The sequence below is a fragment of the Molossus molossus genome, unplaced genomic scaffold, assembly GCF_014108415.1.
Source record: "Molossus molossus isolate mMolMol1 unplaced genomic scaffold, mMolMol1.p scaffold_m16_p_22, whole genome shotgun sequence".
NCBI lineage: Eukaryota > Metazoa > Chordata > Mammalia > Chiroptera > Molossidae > Molossus > Molossus molossus.
Window position 1 is genome coordinate 25,710,002 of NW_023425358.1, and position 24,273 is coordinate 25,734,274.

General features: G+C 40.4%; 1 protein-coding gene across 6 annotated transcripts in view; it reads right to left on the reverse strand.

Annotated features, from left to right (window-relative positions):
* Positions 1 to 24,273, reverse strand: part of CORO1C (coronin 1C) — an 81,161-nt gene that overhangs the window by 20,561 nt on the left and 36,327 nt on the right. For all 6 annotated transcript variants that reach the window (XM_036276746.1, XM_036276749.1, XM_036276750.1 and 3 more), the window contains exon 3: positions 4,219 to 4,341. In XM_036276746.1, coding sequence (XP_036132639.1) covers positions 4,219 to 4,341 — 123 coding nt within the window. The remainder of the gene's footprint in view (positions 1 to 4,218; positions 4,342 to 24,273) is intronic.

The following is a 24,273-nucleotide window of genomic DNA, read 5'->3' on the forward strand; positions in this document are numbered from 1 at the left end:
ATTAACAAATATATGCTTAAATGCTTAGGACTTAATGAAATTATCCCACAATTATATGAAGCTGTTTTTATTTATTTATTTATTTATTTATTTATTTATTTATTTATTTATTTATTTAATTTATTATCCTCACCCAAGGACACTTTCCCATATTTTGTTCAGATAGAGTGGAAGGGAGAGAAACATTGATGTGAAAGGGACACATTGAGTGGTCGCCACCCGCATGATCCAATCAGGGCCAGGGACAAACTGCAACCGAGGTATGTGCCCTTAGCAGGAACCGAACCCGGGTCTCTCTGGACCGCAGGCCGATGTTCTAACCACTGAGCAAAACCGGCCAGGGCTAAGAAGCTGTTTTTAAAATTCATTTTATCCTTTTACAGTTCATTTAATAAATCAGTTCGACTATTTTTTCTACTAAATATTTGTTAAAGGTATTCTTATGTTGTGAATCCACTACAGGTACATATCAAAACTCACTGCAAAAAATAACTCACTGTAAATAAATAACTCATTGTACATTTATACATCTCTTGATCCCTCAACTGGCATTTTCATATCATTACTTTTATTATTTTACATGTAAGGCAACTGAGACCTGCACGTGCTCAGAACTCCCAGTCTCCAGCTTTTCTCAATACCCTTTCTCTACTAGAATGAGGCCTTGATATACTATCCACTATTTGTAGCTCATGGGTCACTACCTAGGCTTCAGAAACTACACAGAACTTTTGTTTTTTATTTTTATTTTAGTTTTAAATGGGTGTTGTTTGAAACCACGTGATCTATTATACAGTGTTCTTTTTTTTTAAATCCTCACTGGAGGCTATGTTTATTGATTTTTTAGATAGAGAGGAAGGGAAATTTCAAAAGATTTAATTAAAAGACATACCGAGTTTTTAAAACTTGCAAGACTAAGCTACAGTGTCTAGAGATGCACACTTGAGTAATTAAAACCATAAAGAAAGGCAAGGACTTGGGTCCTGCATGGTTTCCTCTGGAGAGAATGGAGGCGGCCCAGCCACCCACCCTTGGGCAGAACAAGCAGGAGCACGAGCCCCCAGGTCTGGTGACAGAGCCTGGGATGTGTGCGTGATGCTAGGGCCTCAGGCAGCTTGTCTTGCCAGCACTAAGACGGTGTAGTGAAAGACACCAAACTGAGCAGGACCTGACGAGGCCTAAGGCTCTCTTCTAGGCTCCTGCACTCACAGAGCTGCTGTCCACAGGGAAATACGGACAATATGCAAACCAATAAATAAATACATAGCCCTGGCCGGTTTGGCTCAGCGGTTAGAGCGTCGGCCTGCGGTCCAGAGAGACCCGGGTTCGGTTCCCGCTAAGGGCATGTACCTCGGTTGCAGTTTGTCCCCGGCCCTGGTTGGTCGTGCGGGTGGCAGCCACTCGATGTGTCCCTTTCACATCGATGTTTCTCTCTCTCTCTCTCTCCCTCCTGTTCTACCTGAACAAAGAATGAAAAAGTGTCCCCGGGTGAGGATAAAAAAATAAATAAATAAAATAAAAAAATAAATACATAATATGAAAGATGCTATGGATAAAAATGAATCAGGATATGGAGGATGGAGAGTAATTGGGGTATCTTTTTAAACTGGGTGGTCAAGGGAGTTCTCTCTGATGGTATAACCAAATGGCTGCTGCAGTTTTGAGTCTCAAATCACTGGGCATTTATTTCAGAGAAATGAAAACTTTATCCACATAAAAATCTGCATAAAGCATTATTATAATAGTCAAACCTGGAAATAATCCGAATGTACTTCAGTGATGAATGGTTAAACAAATTGTGGCACATCCATATCATGGAATACTTACTTCTCAGCAATAAAAAGGAATGAACTACTGAGCTGAAACACACAACAACTTGGATGATCTCAAGGGAACTGTGCTGAGTGAAAAAAAGTCAACCTCAAAAGGTTACATTATGTATGATTCCACTCCTAGCATTCTTGAAATGACAAAATTATAAAGCTAGAGAACAGACTAGTGGTTGTCATGGTATAGGGAGCAGAGAACAAAGGAGGTGACTAGTAACAGGGTGGCCTGAGGGATCCTTGTGATGGAGCTGTATCTTGACTGTGATATTTGGTCACATGTGATAGCTACACACATGATAAAACTGCATAGAACTAAATACACACTCAAGAATGCATACGAAAACAAGTGAAATCTGAATAGGGTTAGTAGATTACATCAATGTCAATTTTTTGGTTGTGATATTATACTATACTTATGCAAGATGTCACCACTGCAAGAAATTGCAGGAAGGGTGTGTACTTGGTTTCTATTATTTCTTACAACTACATGTAAAATAATCTCAAAATATAAAGTAAAAAAAACAGTTTTTCTGCCAAAAAATAAAGAAAGTGAGTAGTAGAAAATTCAGAATAGTGGCTACTTTTAGGGAGGGAGGGGGTTGTGAATGGGATGGGACTTATAGAAGAGTCTAAAAGGCTATAACTTTGGTGTGTTTTATAATATAAAGGTGTTTTTTTAAGGGGACAACATGACCAATAAAGCTGAAGACAGAGAGTGATGGATCAAACCTGCTCTTTCAAGAGAGGTTAAGATTCTCAGTTGAAGATTTTGGCATTAGGTCGAAATACTGTTCCTTTCCCTTAGCAAAATGTGTCTGTGGCCATTAAAATGATCAATTTAGCAAGGCACATTAAACGGAACAATTCCTTTTAACAGAAGCATATTTCTTTAATATGCTTTGGATGCCAAAATTATGAGATCACAGGAGGAGTTATCCTCAGCCAAAAGTCCATGAGGAAAAATGAATAAATGTTTAAATGACACAGTTCAGGCATTAATTTGTGTTTATATAAAATAATTTTAATTAATAAAGGCTTCCAAACAATATTTCTAAGTCTGGTTCAGTTCACAGAAAATGGAGAGAAAAATAAAGTAGTGGTTCTCTCAGCTCCCCCCAATGAATGTGATACTCCCTCAACTAATCAGTTACTACACTTCCTGTTTCAGGACTTATTGCAGTACTCCCATCTGTGCTACGCCTAACCTTTTCAACACATTTTGGGCTAAGATTAAAAATTGATCCAAACCAATAATTTTATTTTTAAGACTATGAAGAACATAAGAAAAAGAAGCTTTACATTAAAAAGTACCCCAGCCCTCACTGGTGGCTCAGTTGGTTGGAACATTGTCAAGTGCACCAAAGGGATATGGGTTCAATTCCTGGGTCAGGGCACATACCCAGGTTTCCAGTTTGGGGTGCACGCAGAAGGCAACTGATAAGATGTTTCTCTCTTTCCCTCTCTCTCTCAAATCAATTAAAAAAAACTAAAAAAAACAGTACCCCAAAGCCTGATTTCATACGTAACCTAATTTTGGAATCCAAATAAGGGAACATAGCCCTGGCCGGTTTGGCTCAGCAGTTAGAGTGTCGACCTGCAGTCCAGAGAGACCGGGGATCGGTTCCCGCTAAGGGCATGTACCTCGGTTGCAGTTTGTCCCCGGTCCTGGTTGGGTCGTGTGGGTGGCAACCACTCAATGTGTCCCTTTCACGTCGATGTTTCTCTCTCTCTCTCTCTCCCTCCCTCCCTCCCTCCCTCCCTCCCACTCTATCTGAACAAAATATGGAAATGTCCTCGGGTGAGAATAAAAATGAGGAAATATAAAAAACTTTAAAAATCTTTCAAAATGTCTGTATGGTTACACAAAAAAAACTTTCCTAACCAGTGTCCACCAGACAGAACACACCTTTCGATATTAGCTTGGAAAGAAGCACTTGCAAAAACTCTTTACTATCCCTCAGTATCTGTTACATACCCCTTCTTATCTGTATAACCTTTGGGATCTCATTTCATTGTAATGTACAATTCTTAGTAGAAGTTTTTTCTCTCCTTGGGGGGGGGGGGTCACATGGTACAATGGCATTTACAGAATTACTAAAAAGCCATTTCAATTTCTCTAAAATCTCCCCACAAAACTATCAATAAGCACATACAAACACACACTCATACAAAAGAAGAAAAAAGACAACACAGTACAACCTCTTGATATAAGGGCTTTATAAAAGGTTTATCTGCCATTAAACTTTAATGTCACTAAATCCCGTATAAGCCAAAGGACAATAAAAACTGCTCTGATTTTGTGCTTTTCAAGCCTCAACACACACACTCTTTCTGAAAGCAGTAGGTGAGTCTTACTGGCCTATGTGCATGCCACACCCTGGGAGCTTACCATAACCGTGCAGTCCTCTGAACCGCTGGCAATGACCTGATCATTATGTGGACACCAATCTATGTCAAGCACTGGTCCTGTGTGGCCACATACTGTAGGGTAGGATTTGTCAATTCGACCAGTCTGAAAGTAGAGAGAAAAAAATTTATTATGTAACATCAATGCCACAGAGTTTGTGTTTTCTCAGACCCATTTTTCCTTTATCACCTCCACCCAAAACTTTCCAACAGTCTACATATGATGGACCTGCATATTAGTCAGTGTCAACTAGTAAGAATTGTTAACTTTCATTTCTAAAAATAGTTACTACTGAGGACACTCCACCAAATTAAAGATTCAAATCTCTAGTACCACCAAGAGTTTAATCAGCTGCATTAACAGACATAACAAAAGAGAAGACACTGGTCTTTTACCAAAATATTTTTCAATGATAGCCAAATTATAAATTATATGTATGGCCCAGCTGGTGTGGCTCACTGGTTGAGCATCAACCCATGCACCCTGAGGTCACCAGTTCAATTCCTGGCCAGGGCATATGCCGAGGTTATGGGCCCAGTCCCGAGTAAGAGACATGCAACAGGCAGCAAATCGATGTTTTCGTTCATTGATGTTTCCATCTCTCTCTCCCTCTTCCTTTCATCTCTCTCTAAAATCAATAAAGAAAAATAAATAAATAAATAAATAAATAAATAAATAAATAAATAAATAAATAAATTATATGTATGTTTCTACTGTAAAAAACAATTTGGTATTATTCAAAATGTAAAATATAACTTTTACTATAATAAGCTAATAATCTTGAATACACAAGTTAACAGTTCTGGAAATGAAAAGCAAGCAAAGTTAAGGCAATAAAAAGAAACACTTTAGCTATTGCTTAGGGGCTAAAGGATATGTTTTAATGTCTCAGTCTCTCAGCTGTCTTTAATCAACAGAAATGCCAGCCGGAGCGTGTAATTGAATTAACCTAAGCTTATATCTCATCCATTATCCAGTTCCACATCTCATTAAGAATATAATTTTAAAAATAATCAATATATCACTTTTTAAAATGTTTTTATTGATTTTTTTAGAGAAAGACAGAAAACATTGATGTGAGAGGGACACATCCATTGACTGCCTCCTGCACACTCCCTACTGGGGACCGAGCCCTCAACCCGGGCATGTATCCTGACCAGGAATTGAACTGGGACCTCTCAGTCCATGGGACGAGGCTCAATCCATTAAGCCACACCAGCCGAGCAAGAATACAACTTTTTTTTTTATCCTCACCTGAGGACATTTTTTGATATTTTATTCAGATAGAGTGGGAGGGAGAGAGAGAGAGAGAGAGAGAGAAATATCGACGTGAAAGGGACACATCGAGTGGCTGCCACCCACACGACCCAACCAGGGCTGGGGACAAACCACAACCGAGGTACATGCCCTTAGCAGGAACAGAACCCAGGTCTCTCCAGACCGCAGGCCAATGCTCCAACCACTGAGCCAAACCGGCCAGGGCGAGAATACAACTTTTAATGTTGGTCATAAGCAGCCATCACAGTTTGCTCATGGTACACATAGACCATTTTTGTGTTAATCAGAACAAATGCTGCTGTAACAACAGGTGTACAAAAGCTACTACCTTTTTCAAACAGGTTAATGTTAGTCCATGCTGAGGTTCTACATGCTCTAACAGCAGGTGAACAAAAGAAATCACTGCAACATAAAACTGAACCCTTTTTTTGTTGTTGCTCTCTGGTTATGGCAAGACATCACAACACTGGGGCAGGTTTCTTGGCAATATTTCAAAATCAATGAATTCTATGATTTCTCCACTTTGACTTGGCTACAGAAATCTTCAGAGAAGCAGTGTGCTAAAGTGCAAAGACCATCAGCTCCAGAGTCAAACAAATATGATTCCAATGCAGACTCTACTACTTAAACAGTGAGTGACCTTAGGCAAGTCATGTAATCTCTCTGAGATTCAGATCATCATCTATAAAATGAGTAACAATAATACTTATTTCCCAGAATTACTGTGAGGATTAAATGAGAGAATGTTTTTAGGTAAATCATAACTTAGTGTTACAATTATCTGTACAATGGATATAAAAAAATCTATAGTACTCAGAATGTAGTAAATACTCAATAAAAAACTACTGTCATTTATTATTAGTTCTTCAAGCATAATATGTTAATTTACTCTACCCTTAAGAATTACAAATATGTGTTATTTGTGCATTTTTAGGGGCCAGACAGTGTGCTGAGTGTTGGAGATACAGAAGAGAACAGGAGAGCCCTATTCTGGCTGAGCATGGAGTCCAGGGAGAAGAGAAAAGACATTTAAACCAATAATTACAGTGCATCATGAGACATGCTCCAGAACAGGCACAAGGGTGGCAGGAACACAGAAGGGCATTCAACCAGGCCTGTGAGGGGTCAGGTCTTTGGGAATGTCTCCTGCAGAGAAAGGTTAGTTCTAAGTTGAGGTGTAAAGCTGGATGGACCTGTACACAGACCTATGGCCTGAGTTCTTTCACATGCTCCCCCGTTTCTCTTGCAAAACTAATTAACTCCACTTTGAATCTCCTGAATTGCATCCTCCAAAAAGGAATTCATAAAAGAAAATGCCAATGAACAAACACACTCTTGTACAGAATCTGGGTGTTATAAGAGAAGCCACATGGGTCATATACAGCCAGTGAAGCACCAATGGTTGAGAACCAGACGGTTGGGCTGGAGATGTGGCTCTGCCATTTTCTAGCTCTGAGGTCCTGGACAAATTATTTCATCTCTCAACCTCAGGTCCTCACCTGTAAAATGGGAACATTATAGTTCATTCTTCAAGAGTTGATATGAGGATTAACTGAGACAAGGTAAATTTGGTACTGTCACAGCACTTGAAGTGCTCAATAAATGTTACCCAAAATTGCCCTGGCCAGTTTGGCTCAGCAGTTAGAGCGTTGGTCTGCGGACCAGAGAGTCCGGGGATCGGTTCCCGCTAAGGGCACGTACCTCAGTTGCTTGGTGGTGTGGTTTGTCCCCGGCCCCGGTTGAGTCATGTGGGTGGCAACCACTTGATGTGTCTCTCTCACATCGATGTTTCTCTCTCTCTCTCTTCCCCTATCTCTTCCTCCCGCTCTGTCTGAAGATTAATGCAAAAATGTCCTTGGGTGAGGATTAAAAAAAATGTTACCCAAAATTTAACAACTGCCAGAACTCACTCTACCACATCCCTGATAGTATATTTCCTTAAAGAAGAAACTGCTATTAAGCAAGTAAGCCAGTTGGTTTCACCTAATTGCTTATTGCATCCTCACAAATACCATGTGAGTACTCCGCCCCTGGAGCTACTACTCCAAGCAATGTTGTGCTGCTCAAACTGCTGGTGGTGGGCTCAAAGGGATCATTTTATAATAATATTATTAACATATTGTTGCATAATATAATATATTGTTATTATTTAAACTATAGATACAGTTACTCTTTTGCATGTGTGGTATTTCATAATTTAAAACACTCTGAGCCCTGGCCGGTTTGGCTCAGCGGTTAGAGCATCGGCCTGCAGGCCAGAGAGGCCCGGGTTCGGTTCCCACTAAGGGCATGTACCACGGTTGCAGTCTGTCCCTGGCCCTGGTTGGGTCATGCGAGAGACAGCCACTCAATGTGTCCCTTTCATGTCAATGTTTCTTTCTCTCTCTCTCTTCCTCTCTCTCCCTCCCACTCTGAACAAAAAAATGGAAAAATGTCCTTGGGTGAGAATAAAAATATAAATAAATAAAACACTCTGAGACAGGAAGGCCAGGACGAGGTCTGATGCACATTTAAACTGACATTCCAGAGGGACAGGATAAAGAGAATGGAAGAGAGGCAAACACTGAAGCAATAATGGCTGAGAATTTTCCGGGTTCAATTAAAGGCATAAGTCTTTGGATTCAAGAGGCATAAGTCTCAAGTACAGTAAGTAAAAATAAATCCACATCTATTCACATCCTAATGCAATTTAAAACACCTAAAACAAAGATAAAGTCTCAAGAGTAGCCATAGAGGAAAGACAGATTACCTACAGAGAAAATAATTAACTAACTCTGGGCAGATTTCTCAAAAGCAATTACAGAAACAAAGACCCGGGAAAATATCTAGGAAATGCTAAGAAAAACAACTACCCATGTATCTATACCCAGAAAAACTATCATTCAAAAATGAATGACAACAAAAGACATTTTAAACAAAAAGAGACAGCGCCCTGGCCAGTGTGACTCAGTTGAGCGTCATCGCGTGCACCAAAACATTTAAAGAAACAATTCACGGGGAAGCTATAGTTACTATGAACTTTAAACTCATCTAACTACATAGCTTTCAAAATTATTAAAGCAAAAATTGACATTTCCTTGAAAATGTCCAAACCTGTAGAGAATTTTTATAAGTTTATTTGAGCCAAATTGACTACATGCCAAGAAGCAAGATCTCAAATGCTCCAGAGAATGGCAGTTTTGCAGCTCTTTTTTATCTTTGGAATTAAGGAGGGAACATAAGGAAGACTACTTAACTGTGGGAGAAAGGAAGGCAGGGAAATCTCTGATTGGATTATAGACTAGTTAACAAGATCCTGTTAGTCATGTGGTTCTTGAAAAGTGTGTTGACTAGACACACAGAATCAATGAGCAGGGCTCTCTTAAGGAAACAATAGCCTTTTACTAGGGAAGTTATAGGCCTGAGGCATGACACCCACCATGACCTGCTCAGTTAGGAATTATGATCAGATCACCCTGTGAGATTATGTTCGGTTAGACTTATTACAGAACCCCTTTTGTTGTCCTATAAGAAGAAAATGACAATGCTATAATCTTTAGAGATTTTAATATTTAGGAGATCAAGCAGACAGACAAAATTAGTATAAATATAAAAGACAAACAAAAGTAACAAGCTTGATCTAACAGATATACACAACTTTGTAGCCAACATTCAAACTACACATTTGTTTCAAGCAAACATGAAACATTATTTTAATGATTAGGATACCACAAAGCAAATCTCAAAAAATACTAAGGAATCAATATCCTGTAGAAAAACAGAAAAATATAAACCAAAAGTCTCCAATGCATCTAAAATTTTTTTTAACTTACTAAATAATTCACACAGAAAATTATAATGTCCAATAGAAGTTTAAACTGATCAATAAATACATGAATGTGCTATCGTGATTTATAAGACACTTGGTCTTTATTCATAGTTCCTGGTTCACAGCTCCCAAAACCCTTAAAATTTTGTGTTGAGAGTGATAAAGGTGTCTTTTGCTATGCTAATAAGGTGACTTTTGGATCCCCTCTAAGGGTGGGGGCTACTTGTCAGAAGAACTGGCCATGTGATTAGAGGTTTAGAACTTAAGTCTCACCCCAACTGACCGCTGGGCAGGGGAGAGGGGCTGGTGATTAAGTTCAACTGCCAATGGCCAATGATTTAGTCATTGTAATATAGTAACACAGCTATGTAATGAAGCCTCCATAAAACCCCAGGACATCTGGCTGGTCTCTTGGGGAACACTTCCCATGCCATTAAGGCCAGGCCCCAAGCTCCACAAGGATAGAAGCTCCTTTGCTGGGGACCCGGGGACCTTACCCTACGTCTCTTCATCTGGCTTGTTGATTCATATCCTTTAATATCTTTTGTAGTAAATCAGTAATCTAGTAAGTAAAGGAGTTTTCTCCCTGAGTTCTGTGAGCCATTCTAGCAAATTAATCAAACCCAAGGAAAGGGTCCTTAAACATCCAATTTGTGAGTCAGAAGCACAGGTAATACCTGGACTTGTGACAAGTATCTAAAGTATGTGTCAGGGGAGGGGAGCAGTCTTGTAGGACTGCATCTTTAACATGTGGAATGTGATGCTATCTCTGGAAGAGTGTCAGAATTGAGTTGAATTCTCCAATACCCTGCTGGTGTCTGAGAACTGCTTATTGGTGTGGGGAAGCCTATAAGCACACATAGAAATTGAGTCTGGGAACCCTTTTCAATGACATATCAAAACTTGTGGGATACAGCTAAAACAGATCTTAAGGGAAATTTTATAGCCTTAAACACATATGAGAGAAGACTGAAAATTAATGAGTTAAGAACCTAACCCAAGAAATTAGAAAATAAACAAAGTAAACCCAATCGACATAAAATTATGAGAAGATATTAACAAGAAAGAAAATAAATAATAAATCAAATCAACAAAATCAGATATGGAAGACAGAAGACACAAATAACAGAAATTTTAAAAGGGACATAATACAAATATGGTAGAGCCCTGGCCGGTGTGGCTCGAAGGATGGGGCGTCGTTGGCCCACACACCAAAAGGTCTCAGGTTCGATTCCTGGTCCAGGGCACATACCTGAATTTTGGGTCTGATCTCTGGTCAGGCGTGTGCAGGAGGCAATCAATCAATGTCACTCTCTCACATCAGTGTTTCTCCCTCCTTACCCGAAAAATATATCCTCAGGTGAGGATTGACAATAAAAAAAATTTTTTTAAACAAACAAAAATGGTAGAAATTTTTATGATATGAAAATACTAGGAATAACATTTGATGATAATGTTATTATTATAATAATGTTAAATCTGAAAAGTCCAGATGAAATAAGCAATCTCCTAGATAAAACTCTAACTTATCAAAACTTTTTGAATAAATAGAAAACTCAAATAGCCCTATAACCATTTAAGTATCATTCCAACACTCCCATAAATCAAGCAGTCACTAAATACCAAAAGTCACTAGGCCCAGATGGTTTCACAGATGAATTTTACCAAACATGCAAACAAATGTTCCCAGAAAAGAGAAAGAAGAGGAGCACCACTGAACTCACTGCATAAGGAATGTACACCTTGATATAAAGGACAGTATAAAGAAGAGAAATGTATGCCTATGAAACTTATAAATACTGAGGCAAAGTCCACTTAAAAAAAAAAAAAAAAGCCAAATCCAGCAATGTGGGTTGTTCTCAGAAACCACCACAAGCAAGTGAAAAGACAAGCTGCAGACTGGGAGAAGATATATATGCAACATATAGACCCGACAAAGTCAAGAGCAACCTAACAGAATAATGGGCAAGTGGTATGAGCAGAAAATTCATAGGAAGGAAACCCAAAAAGCCCATAGATATGAAAAGATAATCTCATTGTAATCAGGGAATTGCAAATTAAAACAATGAGGTAACATTTTATACCTACTAAAATTGGCAACAATTTAAAAGTCTAAATACAAGTGCTGGCAAGTATGTTGGGAAATAGGAACTCATAAAAACTGATCACAGAAGAGACTGTTCTACTACAATCTCCTTTTGAGAACAATCTAGAAATAGCTGGAGGTGAAGATGCCCACCCCTCAGCAGTCCCACTTCTAGGTGGTCTGTGAGAGGAAAGCCCCATATTTTGCACAAGAAAGATATTAATTGCAATTGCAGCACTGTTGGGAATAGTGTGTGTGTGTGTGGGGGGGGGGGGACGACGACGATGGACCCCCAGAAGCAATTTAAGTGTCCTTTGGTATGAGAATAAATATCATATAAAAGTTTAACACACAAAATAATAATCTGTTTAGATATATACACATGCAATAGAAGTACAAAAATATGATGCATACCAACTTTAAGGAAAGGATTACTCTGGGGAAGGAGGAATAAGAACGGGAATGGCACTGTAGCTACATCTGTTATGCTTTATTGTTTTTCAAAGAAGAGATATGAAACAAACATGGCAAAATCTTAACATCTGTTTAATCTTGTGGGTGAGCACATGAATGTCCTATTATTTTATTTTTTGTTTCATTTGTTTCCTATTTAAAAAAATAATAATAATACAATAAAGTCGAGAAACACACCATTGTCTTGTTATTCACTTTATATTTTTAAACAATCGTTACCCTCAAGGAAAAGTTTTTCTATCTGAATTGTCTTATGATATCCCAGAGTCTTTGCATTCTTAGGCTGGCCCCAGCAAACCACATCTGGCATCCTTGATGACAAAGTACTGAATTCTTAACTTCCAAAGACACCAAATAATTTTTTTCAACCTGAGCTAAGAAGAGCTTTTGCTCAGACATAAAAACAATTTTGAAGAGAATCTGGAAGTGCTAATGCAAGTTGTTCTTAATTACATACTGAAAAGCTTACTAAATGACTTTTTTAGGTTAAAGTTAAGCAACCCTGGCTAAAAGTTAATAGCTATTAACCAATATTTGTCAGTCAAGTAAGATATTTGAGAATAATAATAAAGCATTTCTCTCATTCCCGACTCAGTCCTTACAAGCCTATAGCATAAAAGCTCTAAAGAGTACAATGTTTTTGGAGGAATTAGAATGTCATTTAAAAAGCAACTACCATGTATTTCCCTCCTTTTTTATAAAAAACAAATAACAATAACTAACACGTTTACAGTGCTTATGTTACATGTTAAGAACTGTTTGGAAGCCCTTGTATCTTTTTTTTTTTTATCCTCACCAGAGGACATTTTTCCAATTTTTGTACAGATTAGAGTGGGAGGGAGAGAGGGAGAAAGAGAGAAACATCGACGTGAAAGGGACACATCGAGTGGCTGCCACCCGCACGACCAACCAGGGCCGAGGACAAACTGCAACCGAGGTACGTGCCCTTAGCGGGAACCGAACCCGGGTCTCTCCGGACCGCAGGCCAACGCTCTAACCGCTGAGCCAAACCGGCCAGGGCAGCCCTTGTATCTTCATTCTCACAAGTACCTTTATGATATAGGGACTTTATTATCCCCATTTTTTAAATAAAGAAACTAAGGTTCAGAGAAAGTCAAGAAGCAGAGATCTGCGCTGGCTCCTTCGGCCCAGTGGTTAGAGCATCGGCCCAAGGACCAGAGAGTCTCGGGTGTGAATCTGGTCAAGGGCACATACCTGGGTTGCAGTTCAGTCCCCAGCCCTGGTTAGGGTTGTGTGGGAGGCAACCAATCAGTGTGTCTGGTGTGTCTCTCACATTGATGTTTCTCTTTCTCTCTCTCTCTCTCTCTCTCTCTCTGCCCCTCCCCCCCTCCCTCCCACCCACTCTATATAAATAGAAAAATATCCTCAGGTGAGGATTTAAGAAAAAGAAGCAGAGATCTAAAATATCACTGACTAATACATCACTAGATTTCTATAGGGAAAGACAATTTCCATTAAGCCACAGGGATGTGAAAAAGGCACAAAAGTAACACTGAAATTATTGGCAGCTTGTCATCAGAAACAAGGAGTTAATAAAAAATTAGATCCTACAAACAGCTGCTTCCTCTGGTTGTGACATCACCAGAAATCCTTACAACAAATAAAACAGGGAAAAGTAGCATCACATCGCAGCACAACAGAAAGGGAACTGACTAAATGTCTGATAGAAATAAAGGAACCAAAAAAAAAAGATGAAAGTGTGAGTAATTGGCATTTTAAATGTACATTGATCATTTTACATACAGGATATTCATGACACACAGTCAAGTATCAACTATCTTCATCTTTTCTTATACATAATAAAATCAATGAAAAAACAAAAGGCACACCCTGGCCGGTTTTGCTCAGTGGTTAGAGCGTCGGCCCACAGACCAATGAGTCGCGGGTTCGAGTCAAGGGCATGTACCTCGGTTGTGATTCGTCTCCGGGCCTGGTTGGGTCGTGCGGGATGCAGCCACTCAATGTGTCCCTTTCACATCAATGTCTCTCTCTCTCTCTCTCTTCCTCTCTCTCCCTCTCTCTCCCTCCCACTCTATCTGAACAAAAGTAGAAAAATATCCTTGGGTGAGGATTAAAAAAAAAACCAGAAAACAAAAGACACAACAGAGTTCACCCAATGAATATATATTAAAAGGGCAGAGCTGGGCAATTATAAACTGCTGAGAGCTCACGTACATGGAACCTGAAGGAAACCATTCAATAATGGCCTTATTTGGTAAAGATGAGGACACATCATTTCTCAAAGACATTTTGCACTAGGATCTAAATGAAAATGCATTTGTCATTCATACCCATGACACATCCTCATTTATCATCCAATGAATAAACCACGAAATCCATGTCTAGTTTGCTAGACTGTGAAGGACCATTCAGAAAGACATCTACTGAAGTCATGGTGACAACACCGCCTGCCTGCACCTTTCAGCAGCAAATGTAAATGAATATTGAGGCTGCAAGGAAGATTTACAAAAATTCAATGCCTGTTTTAAAGTACCTTTTTTTTTTTTAACTAAATGGTGATTTATTTTAAGAACTACCCATCAATTTTCCAAGGTTTATATATAGAATAATTTCATGTATTAAAAAACCAGTCCGCTGTTTCATTAGGGATGTGTCAACCCAGTTGCATCATCTAGAACAGTACTACTTTTCTAGCATGGAATTGAACATTTAACTGAGAATAGTCAGCCATTTAGACCTCTCACTTTAAACAAAGTTTTTATTTATGATTACTTACTAGTCTCAATCCATAGGAGACCTTTTATTGTACTTCTTTAGCTAAAATTCCAAATGGTGGGAATTACTAGCAAGTCAACTCAAGTGATAAAAATGACCAACACCAAAGTCCTCAAAGCCTCTGGCCCAGAGGCCAATTCAAAATTTGTAAGACATCAGTGAAATAGGTCAGGGCACTAGCTTACAGACATTATCTAAAAGATCCAGTGGCCTGTCAGGGGCCAAGCAACATGAGCCCCAGGGAAAATTCCGCCTTCAAAGTGTGTGTACAGCTGGCACAAGAGAGAGGTGTGACAGCACAGTTTCCATGTGGCTGGCCCAAGCTGAGGCTGATGGCTTTGAAGGGTTCCAGCCAGCAACCCTCACAGTGGCAGAAAACCTCCTAGACACCAGCACTGTCATTTGCTTTTAGGTTTGGGGGAAAGGGCAGAGCTCCTGGTGAACGATGCTTCAACTAAACTCAGAGTTAGGCAACACTCTCCACCAATGGCATTTTTTTAAAGTGGGAAGGGGTGAAATAAAAATTGAAGTGTCAGTTAGTACATAAGTTTAACTGCTGTAAGAAGGAATGTTTGTAATTTTAAATAACTTTGCGAAAACATTCCTCCTTAGGCACACAAAATTCAATATAACTCTCATGAAATATTTCTAGTGTAGGGATATTTGCCATCAATTTCAATGGAAAATCACCACTGCTTCCACTTACATGTAACAGTGTGTCTTATTTCTCACACTTCATTTCAAAAAAAGAATCCATACTTAAGAACTACGCTCATCCTACATGCCTAGGCCAGTACTATGCAATCAACATATTCTAAATATATACTAACAAACACGTAGAGAAATCTCACAGATATGTTTCCATAAAACCCACTCTGGGATGTGGATTTAAAGAAACTAATGGTGTATTACAGATTACAAACATAACGTTATCAAACTCTCAAAATTCAATGTTGAGATGCTTCCAATATGACCTATACACTATATAAAAGATCACTCAGAATTATTATTTCTTAATGTAAGAGTGGCCCCTCACATAATAATTGTTCTTGATCCACACTTTAGCTTGCTCAGTATGAAGTTGAAGATGGTACCAAACTGGTGCTAAGGAAAATCAACCTAATAATTACTGGTTCCTTCAAAATGCAACATGTTAAAGCCACACACACTACCCAGCAAGCTTACTTTTTCTCATAATTAACATATGTTTTCATAAAGCTAATAAACTCCCATGGTGATAAAAAGTGACACACATGCCCTGGCTGGTTTGGCTCAGTGGTTAGAGCGTTGGCCCAAGGACCAAAGAGTCTTGGGTTTGATTCCAGTCAAGGGTATGTACCTCGGTTGCGGTTCAGTCCCCAGCCCTGGTCGGGATTGTTTGGGAGGCAAGCAATCAATGTATCTCTCTCGCGTCGGATGTTTCTCTTCCTCTCTGTCTGTCTGTCTCTCTCCCTCCCGCCTACTCTATATGAAGATAAATGGAAAAATATCATTGGGTGAGGATTAAAAAAAAAAGAAAAGTGACACACATGTCTGGCCGGTGTGGCTCACTGGTTGAGCATTGGCCCATGTACTGAGAGGTCACCAGTTTGATTCCTGGTCAGGGTATATATAGCACAAGTTGTGGGCCCAATCCCCAGTGGGGGGCATGCAGGAGGTGGCCAGTCGATGTTGTCCTACATTGATGTTTCTCTCTCTCTCAAAAAAAAAAAAAAATCAATAAAGATAAAATATTTTTTAAAAACAAGTGACATCAATTTTATCAGCCAAATCAAATAATTCCCTTTAAGATGTTCAAGGTATTCCACGTACCATTTCCCTTTAGTTTACATTCTGGAGTTCAATCATAGAAGCCCAAGCCCTTCTAGGGTGCTGAGTTTTGACTGTTTTCTATACTGTCTCCCTTATCAAGTCCAGCACAGGCAGCTTCCCAGTACTTTTCCAATGTCTAATCTACAGTCATCTCATTATCCAGACATTTTTTAATCCATTATTAGAATCTGTGCTTATTATCCAGACTGGTTATACTACCCTCTGATGTATGGGCCTAAACAGCTCTACCCCAACCTGACGCAAGCAGCAAGGTATAAAGATTTTTCCAAACTGTTCATCCTCACTTTATGTTCATCAAAGTTTTCATTTTGGGAAAAAAATGCTAATCAAAATCACGTTATGTGCCCAAACTTCAAAAACTTTATCATACTGTCCCTAAATTAAAAGATCTTTTCAAAGGCATTGATAATAACTCAGTACTGGCCCTGAAGTAATACAGTAAGAATTTCTGAACTCCCAGCAAGGAGAATGGTAAGTCAAACATGTGCTCAGAAGCAAAGGAAAAGTTTCCAGCCCAGGCATAAGGGCTCCATTCACACTGTGTGGAGTTCAAAGGAGTCAAAAAAGGATGTCTATTGAAGTGGGTTTTCCTTTTTATTCAACTTCCTTTTTCTTGTACCAGTATTATTTATGTGGATACATGTTCTGTTGAAAACTCTTAAGGCCCTGTTGCCCCACAGGAAGGAGCTATAGTGGCTGTGGTCTCAGGACAGGGGAGAAGTAGCCCAGACAAGGAGACAGGGACTTCTGAGCAGACCATAAAAACTGAATCACACAATATATGACTTGTTGACAGGCTGGTCACTGAAAGTGACAGCTCAAAGCCCAGGAATAAAACATTCTGAGAAGGTTTTACTTTAAGTGAACCAGAAACACCAACCTAAGAGAAGGTGCTCTGAAAATAAAACACACAGATTGGATTACCCAGTGCTGTAAGGTACGCTAAGCACCAAAGCTGCCAGGGAGAGGCAGTGTGGTTCTGCAGAGCCCTCACCTGCCAGTGGATTTAAAAAGTCTTTATGAGCACGGTGAAAACGCCAAGCAAATCATTTGGCCATCAAGGGTCCTCTCTACAACTGGCTTCAGTATCAAACAGACCATTTTTAAAAACCTGAGGGAAGTTACTCAAATTACGGATATTTTATTATCAGAAAATAAAAAAGTGGAAGAGTTAACATCCCTTTAATGACGCCTAAACTCACAATATCAACCAGAGAAGCTATATTTCCTAAATTCCTGACTTATAAAAAATGTATGAAGTGAAAATGTCATCACTGCAGACAAGTAATCTCATATTATACTTCTGGTCTAAAAACAAACAAAAAGTAGGAACCCAAGATGAGGTAGAACCAAGTCAAAATAAAATTCAACTTCAAAGCAAAAGCACTATCAGTGTAAGTACAAATATAGGAAATTAAAACAAAACATTCAGTGTCAAATTAGAAAGGAGAGTAATTGGTTGCCTCACCCCTTGCACTGGAGATAATCTCCCCTGGGACCCTCTGAGAATGATGAAGAGCTTCGGGGCTCCCCCTTCCAGTCCCAGCTTTGCATTGGTTTTGCCCACAAGCCTCAGAATAAAAATCCACCCTCCTTGAAGTAGGGATGAAAAACAGAAAAAAATTACAACTATGTTAGGTAAATGCCTTGGGCTCCATGGCCAGGGCAGTTCACATCTTGCAGTGGTGTAAACAAGCAGGAGGATAGGAGTAGAGACCCAGTTCAGTAGCCTGTATCATTTACTCATGACTTAAAGCTCAGCCAGAAAAGAAACCCAAGTCACCACTCCTCTGAGAGCACCAACACGTGCTGCATCACTCGTCCACCCGGCTCAGCCTTCCCTGCACACAACTCAGGTCCCACCCCTAACTAGCACAAATATTCAACTTGGTACAGGCAGAATATTTGCAACCTACAGTTACAAGGTGGCTTCTGGACAAATCGGGACTGTCCATTAAACCTGAGTCTATTTCAGAGTAATCTGTATTCAAGAACCTTTCTTCACCGCTTTCCCCGACTTGGGCTATATTTACATGTTGAGGGCTGGGCTGCTGAGGGCTTCTGCCAGCAGCACTTGCCTGTGTGCTATGCACAGACTCGGGTTCCAAAAAAACCAGGAAAGAGTTAAACGTTCTTTGCACTTGACTCAGTGGCTTCCCTTCACCACACACTCCCAGATCCCACCATCCTCTGAGACGCTGTGCAGCCAATCAAAGCAAAGGAAGGAAATTATCCTGGCCTGCTGACAGCCCAGAGCTCTGATGGCCATATATGGTAAAAACCACTGTCAGAGCCCTGTCAAGCCTGCGGCCGGCTGCTGTGGACATATCAGTGAACTGCAGCAGTTCTGAGAAGCTGGCCAAGGAAACGCACAAAGGACAGGCGGCCTGCTCATCTCCAGGGGAGGAGGGAGGGGAAGCCGTCATCTGCCAGGGCACACTCTGAGTCACAGTCACTCACTGTAATCAAAAATAGCCCCAGGGTACATTGTGAGGTTCCTTCTGCCAGGACTTTGTGCTCCATTGTTAACTGAGGTTGAGTAGAGTGTCCCCCACCCTCCCCAGTAAGACTATGGAAAACAGAGTCACTGAGAAAAAATGAAAAGGCCCTTCTGTGGCACTTCATGTGGTAATGAGGCTGTGCAGGGCTCACTCGTGTGGCTGGCAGCTCGTGACATAATTTGGAAGTCATTGTTCTGCACCTGGTGCCCTCCCCATGCATCCTCCCCCTGCATCCTCCCCCCTCCCCACATACACCCTGCCTCCTAGCATTTCAGGGCCCATACAATTGACAATTTAAGGTGCTCAGGGCATCAGACAGTATCTATTTCAAGAGGCAATGAATTCCAGGACACATCAGGACACTGACAATGAATCCCCTGCCCACAACACGAAAGCCACCATAGGCCAAAAGTCCACATCTGTACAAAGGGCTACTGGCATTGCGACCCTTGTCCAAATGGAGCATCGCTGTTTGTGGGAATGGAAATTGCCTGTTAGCAGTGTACAGTGTGTGTGTGTGTGGGGGGGGGGCAGCCCATGCAAATCCAGCAGGTGCTGGTTGAAAGCACCATCGGGAAACTGCCATTCCTTTTGAACTAGTCCATGAAATAAGGCACCTATCAGCACGGCGCCTGGCACTTCAAGAAGTCCTCAAAAATGTGAACTGCTGCCATTTCATCCTTGTCGCTGTTTCCACACAAGGCATGGTACAGACAAAATCCTTTCCAAACCTTAAGACAATTTTCCAAGCTGACAGAATCAAAGCCGTGACAAGCTAGTGCTTTTGTTATTAAATCTCTAATCCCAGAGAAAGATGCAAAGGATTAAGTGTCAAGTAGACTACAATGTCTATACCAAAAAAGAAAAAAACTTTACACTCAGTGGAAAAAAAATGTTAATCAAAAATATACATGTACAGCCCTGGCCAGTTTGGCTCAGCGGTTAGAGCGTCGGCCTGCGGTCCGGAGAGACCCGGGTTTGGTTCCCGCTAAGGGCACGTACTTCGGTTGCAGTTTGTCCCCGGCCCTGGTTGGTCGTGCGGGTGGCAGCCACTCAATGTGTCCCTTCACGTCGATGTTTCTCTCTCTCTCTTCCTTCCTCTCTCTCCCTCCCACTCTATCTGTACAAAAAATAGAAAAATATCCTCGGGTGAGGATAAAAAAAAAATACATGTACAAATCAAAACAAGATCAAGATACCTAAATTCTAATCCATGAAAGACCCACAGCTATGGGCAATCACGCAATCTGAGTTTCAATTTCTGCAACTGAAGAACAGAGGTATGACAGCAGTCCTACAATGTATAAAAATTGAGACTCCGTTTAGGTAGGGGACCCTCTAAGCATATTCTATTCTGATGTCACTTTGGAGTCTCATTTTTTTTTTTTATCCTCACCCGAGGACATTTTTCCATTTTTTGTTCAGGTAGAGTGGGAGGGAGAGAGAGGAACAGAGAGAGAGAGAGAAACATCGATGTGAAAGGAACACATCGAGTGGCTGCCACCCGCACGACCAACCAGGGCCGGGGACAAACTGCAACCGAAGTACGTGCCCTTAGCGGGAACCGAACCCAGGTCTCTCCGGACCGCAGGCCGACGCTCTAACCGCTGAGCCAAACTGGCCAGGGCAGGAGTCTCATTTTTAAGACTATGACATGAAGTCACTGCCTTTTCCTGAAGCTGATACAGAAGAAATATGCAAAGTTGTTCCAGTCATAACAATAATTCCAAAAATGAAGAACAGTGCTTATTCTGGTTCTCCATAAAATAATCATGGAAAACACCAAGTTTGCACTATTTACAATGGAAAAGAAGGGGGGTAAAGAGCCAAGAAATGATTTTTCTGTCAAAAAGCTATCCTTCAGCTCCTCTTAATCCCCTCCTCCAATCAAACATCCTATTTCTCCGATACTAGAAAAGTCCATCTAAATTCCCAGAGATCCAGGAATCTGAAGGAGGAATGTGGCTCCCACCTTATTCTTTGCTCTCCCAGAGCAGAGCCTCTCTTCTAACTCAGTTTAGTGAACTGGCTGGGCTCTTCTTGTTTCACCTCTAGCTACTAGACACAGGAAAACCTAAATTCCAATACAATCTCTCTGTGATGTCTTCCTTGACTTCAGAGCCTTGGTTGGAACTCATCTCTCATTGTTGTGTCAGTACTTTATGTACACATGAAACTCTTCTTTGGAGAAATCAAGATCAACAAGGTCAACTGCTATCAAAGCCTGTTAAGAGCAAGAACCCAACACAGGTCATGGCACAGGGCAGGTGCTCAAATGTCTAAGGAATGAATATGTGAAAGTATGAATGTGATTTTTTTTTTTTAATCCTCACCCAAGGATATTTTTCCATCGTTATCTTCAGATAGAAGGGAAGGAGGGAGGAAGAGAGAGAGAAACGTCGATGTGAGAAAGACTCATGAATTGGTTGCCTTCCGCATGACCCCAACCAAGGCCAGGGACGAACTGCAGTTGAGGTACTTGACCTTGGCTGGAATCGAACCTGCGATTCTTTGGTACTCGGGCCAATGCTCTAACCGCTGAGCAAAACGAGCCAGGGCTGACTGTGATATTTTTTAAAGTAATGTTTTAGCCCTGGCTGGTTTAGCTGAGTAGTTAGAGCACTGGCCCTCAGAACAAAGTGTCCCAGATTTGATTCCTGGCCAAGGGCATGTGCCTGGGTTGCAGGTTCGATCCTCAGCCCCATCAGGGTCACGAGGGAGGCAACCAATCAATGTGTCTCTCTCACATCGCTGTTTCTCTCTCTCTCCCCCTCCCCTCCCTCTCTATCTAAAAATCAATGGAAAAACATCCTTGGGTAAGGATTAATATAAAATAAATAAATAAAAATAAACTGCTGTTTTAAATTTCACTAAAATTTAAACAATTCGCCTGGCCACTGTGGCTCAGTGGATTGAGCGTTGTCCCATACTAAGTGTTGTCCCAGTATGGGGCATGTAGGAGGCAGCCAACTGATATTTCTCTGTCACATTGATGTTTCTATATTTCTCTCCCTTCCTCTCTCTCTAAAAAAATCAATAAAAACTTTCTTTTAAAAAGAAACTTAAACAATTCGCTCTTTATATATGCTCTGGTAGTATTACTGACAATACTTTTAAAAATAGCCTTGGCCAGTTTTGCTCAGTGGTTAGAGCGTCAGCCTGCGGTCCAGAGAAACCTGGGTTCAGTTCCTGCTAAGGGCATGTACCTCGGTTGCAGTTTGTCCCCGGCCCTGGTTGGGTCGTGCGGGTGGCAACCACTTGATGTGTCCCTTTCATATCGATGTTTCTCTCTCTCTCTCCCCCCTCTCTCCCTCCCACTCTATCTGAACAAAAAAACAAAAAAAATGTCCTCAGGTGAGGATAAAAAATAATAATAATAATAATCTTTACATGTAATAAGTTCACTGTAAACCATTTTGAAAAAAAGTACAGGTATTATAAAAAAAATAAAAATCACCTTTAGACCCACCATCAATATTAACATCCCAGAATTTCTCCCTCAAAACCAATAGCATAATTTGAAGTTATGTATAAGATAGTGACTATGACCTCATAACACATTTTTTAGGCTATATGACAGTATCATGAAACATAAGGATCTTGCCATATAACATAACTTTCTCTTGCTACTGTACAGAATCCCCCACTTATTCATAAGATTTAAGAATGTTATGTATCTATATGTATTTATATATCTACATAGATTCTTTGTATTTTTTTTAAGAAGTGGAATGAGTGCTTAAAACTAAAATGGCCATTGTGAAGTACTCATTTATTTATGCATTATGTGACCAAGCACCACATTCTGAGAATACATGTGTTAGTTATCAATTACTGCTTAACTCTAAAACTCAGCTACTTAAAACAATAAACATTTATCATCTCACACAGCTTCCGAGGGCCAGGCGTTCAAAAGCAGCAGTTATCTGGGTGGTTCTGGCTCTGGATTCTCATGAGTCAAGGATCCACGTTCAAGATGGTTCACTCACATGTTTGTTGAGTGGTGCTGGCTAATAATGAGAAGTCCTATGGACCTCTCCACAGAGCTGCTTGGAACACGAAGGCTCCAAAAGAGACAAAGTAAAAGCCAATATGCTTTATGACCTAGCCTGAGTCACACTGCACCAATTGCACTAGATCCTCGTGGTTATACATAGTCAGCCCTATTGAATATGGGAGGGCACCACACTATGCATGAACACAAGGAGATAAGAATCACCGGAGGCTGCTATAGAATAAGGCCAGAGTTTGGAGACCTTGTTACTAAGAGCTACCATTCAAATAGCCATTCAGTCTGTATCCTCCACCCAAGTGAATGTCATGAGATCAAGAGCATATAATTCAAACTACCTTCCCCTTATCTGTTAAGTAATGAAGAAAATAATTATAATAGAATGTGATAATGAAGTCTGTGGTACTAGTAGCATGGAAAAAAGGCTAAGAGAACCCATAGAATGATTTCCATTTTCTCAGCGAATTAGAGGTAACATGTGAGTTGGATACTGAATAGAAGAGACACTCAGAATACTGACTGAAATGAATCAAGATTTCTTCCTTAATATATATGGCAGAAAAACACTCTGAAGTAGCCCTTGTCAATCCAAGTTCTGTGAGAGAATTAAGTCCCAATGCCCTAAGGCAGCTACTACAAGTAATGAATCAATTTCTCTCCTATGCATCTAAAAGGCATAGCCATGTCCCATCCTTGAGAAAACTAAAAAAATATTCATTGAAAAAATTTTCTTTAGGGCTGAATTTTTTCACAAAACCCTAGTTGAGAAAGACCACAAAATGAATTGAAAAGATAGTTCACAGACATAAATACAGCACGATCTTAAATATTCCCACACAAAGTTTCTAAAATTAATGACAGAGAAGTGACTGTATATAAGGTACTAAACAGCTATCCCAGAGGAGCTAGAATGAGAGAAGAGATAGTGACCCAAAAGGTTAACAGAGACTTAGCCACACCCATCTCAGTAGGGCCCAGAGCAGAGCTGCTCTCCAAGGCAATCAAAGGGAGGATGAGCACTGCCGGTGTGGCTCAATGGATTTAGCGTCATATTCCCGGTCAGGGCACATGCTGAGGTTGCAGGCTCCACCCCCAGTAGGGGGCATGCAGGAGACAACTGATCGATGTTTCTCTCTCATCATCGATCTCTCTCTCTCTCTCTCTCCTTCTCTCTCTCTCTCGCTCTTCCTCTCTCTCTAAAAATCAATAGAAACATATTTTTTAACATAAATAATTAAATGAATAAAGGGAGGATGAAATTAGCCATCACTCCAATACTCGAAGGTAA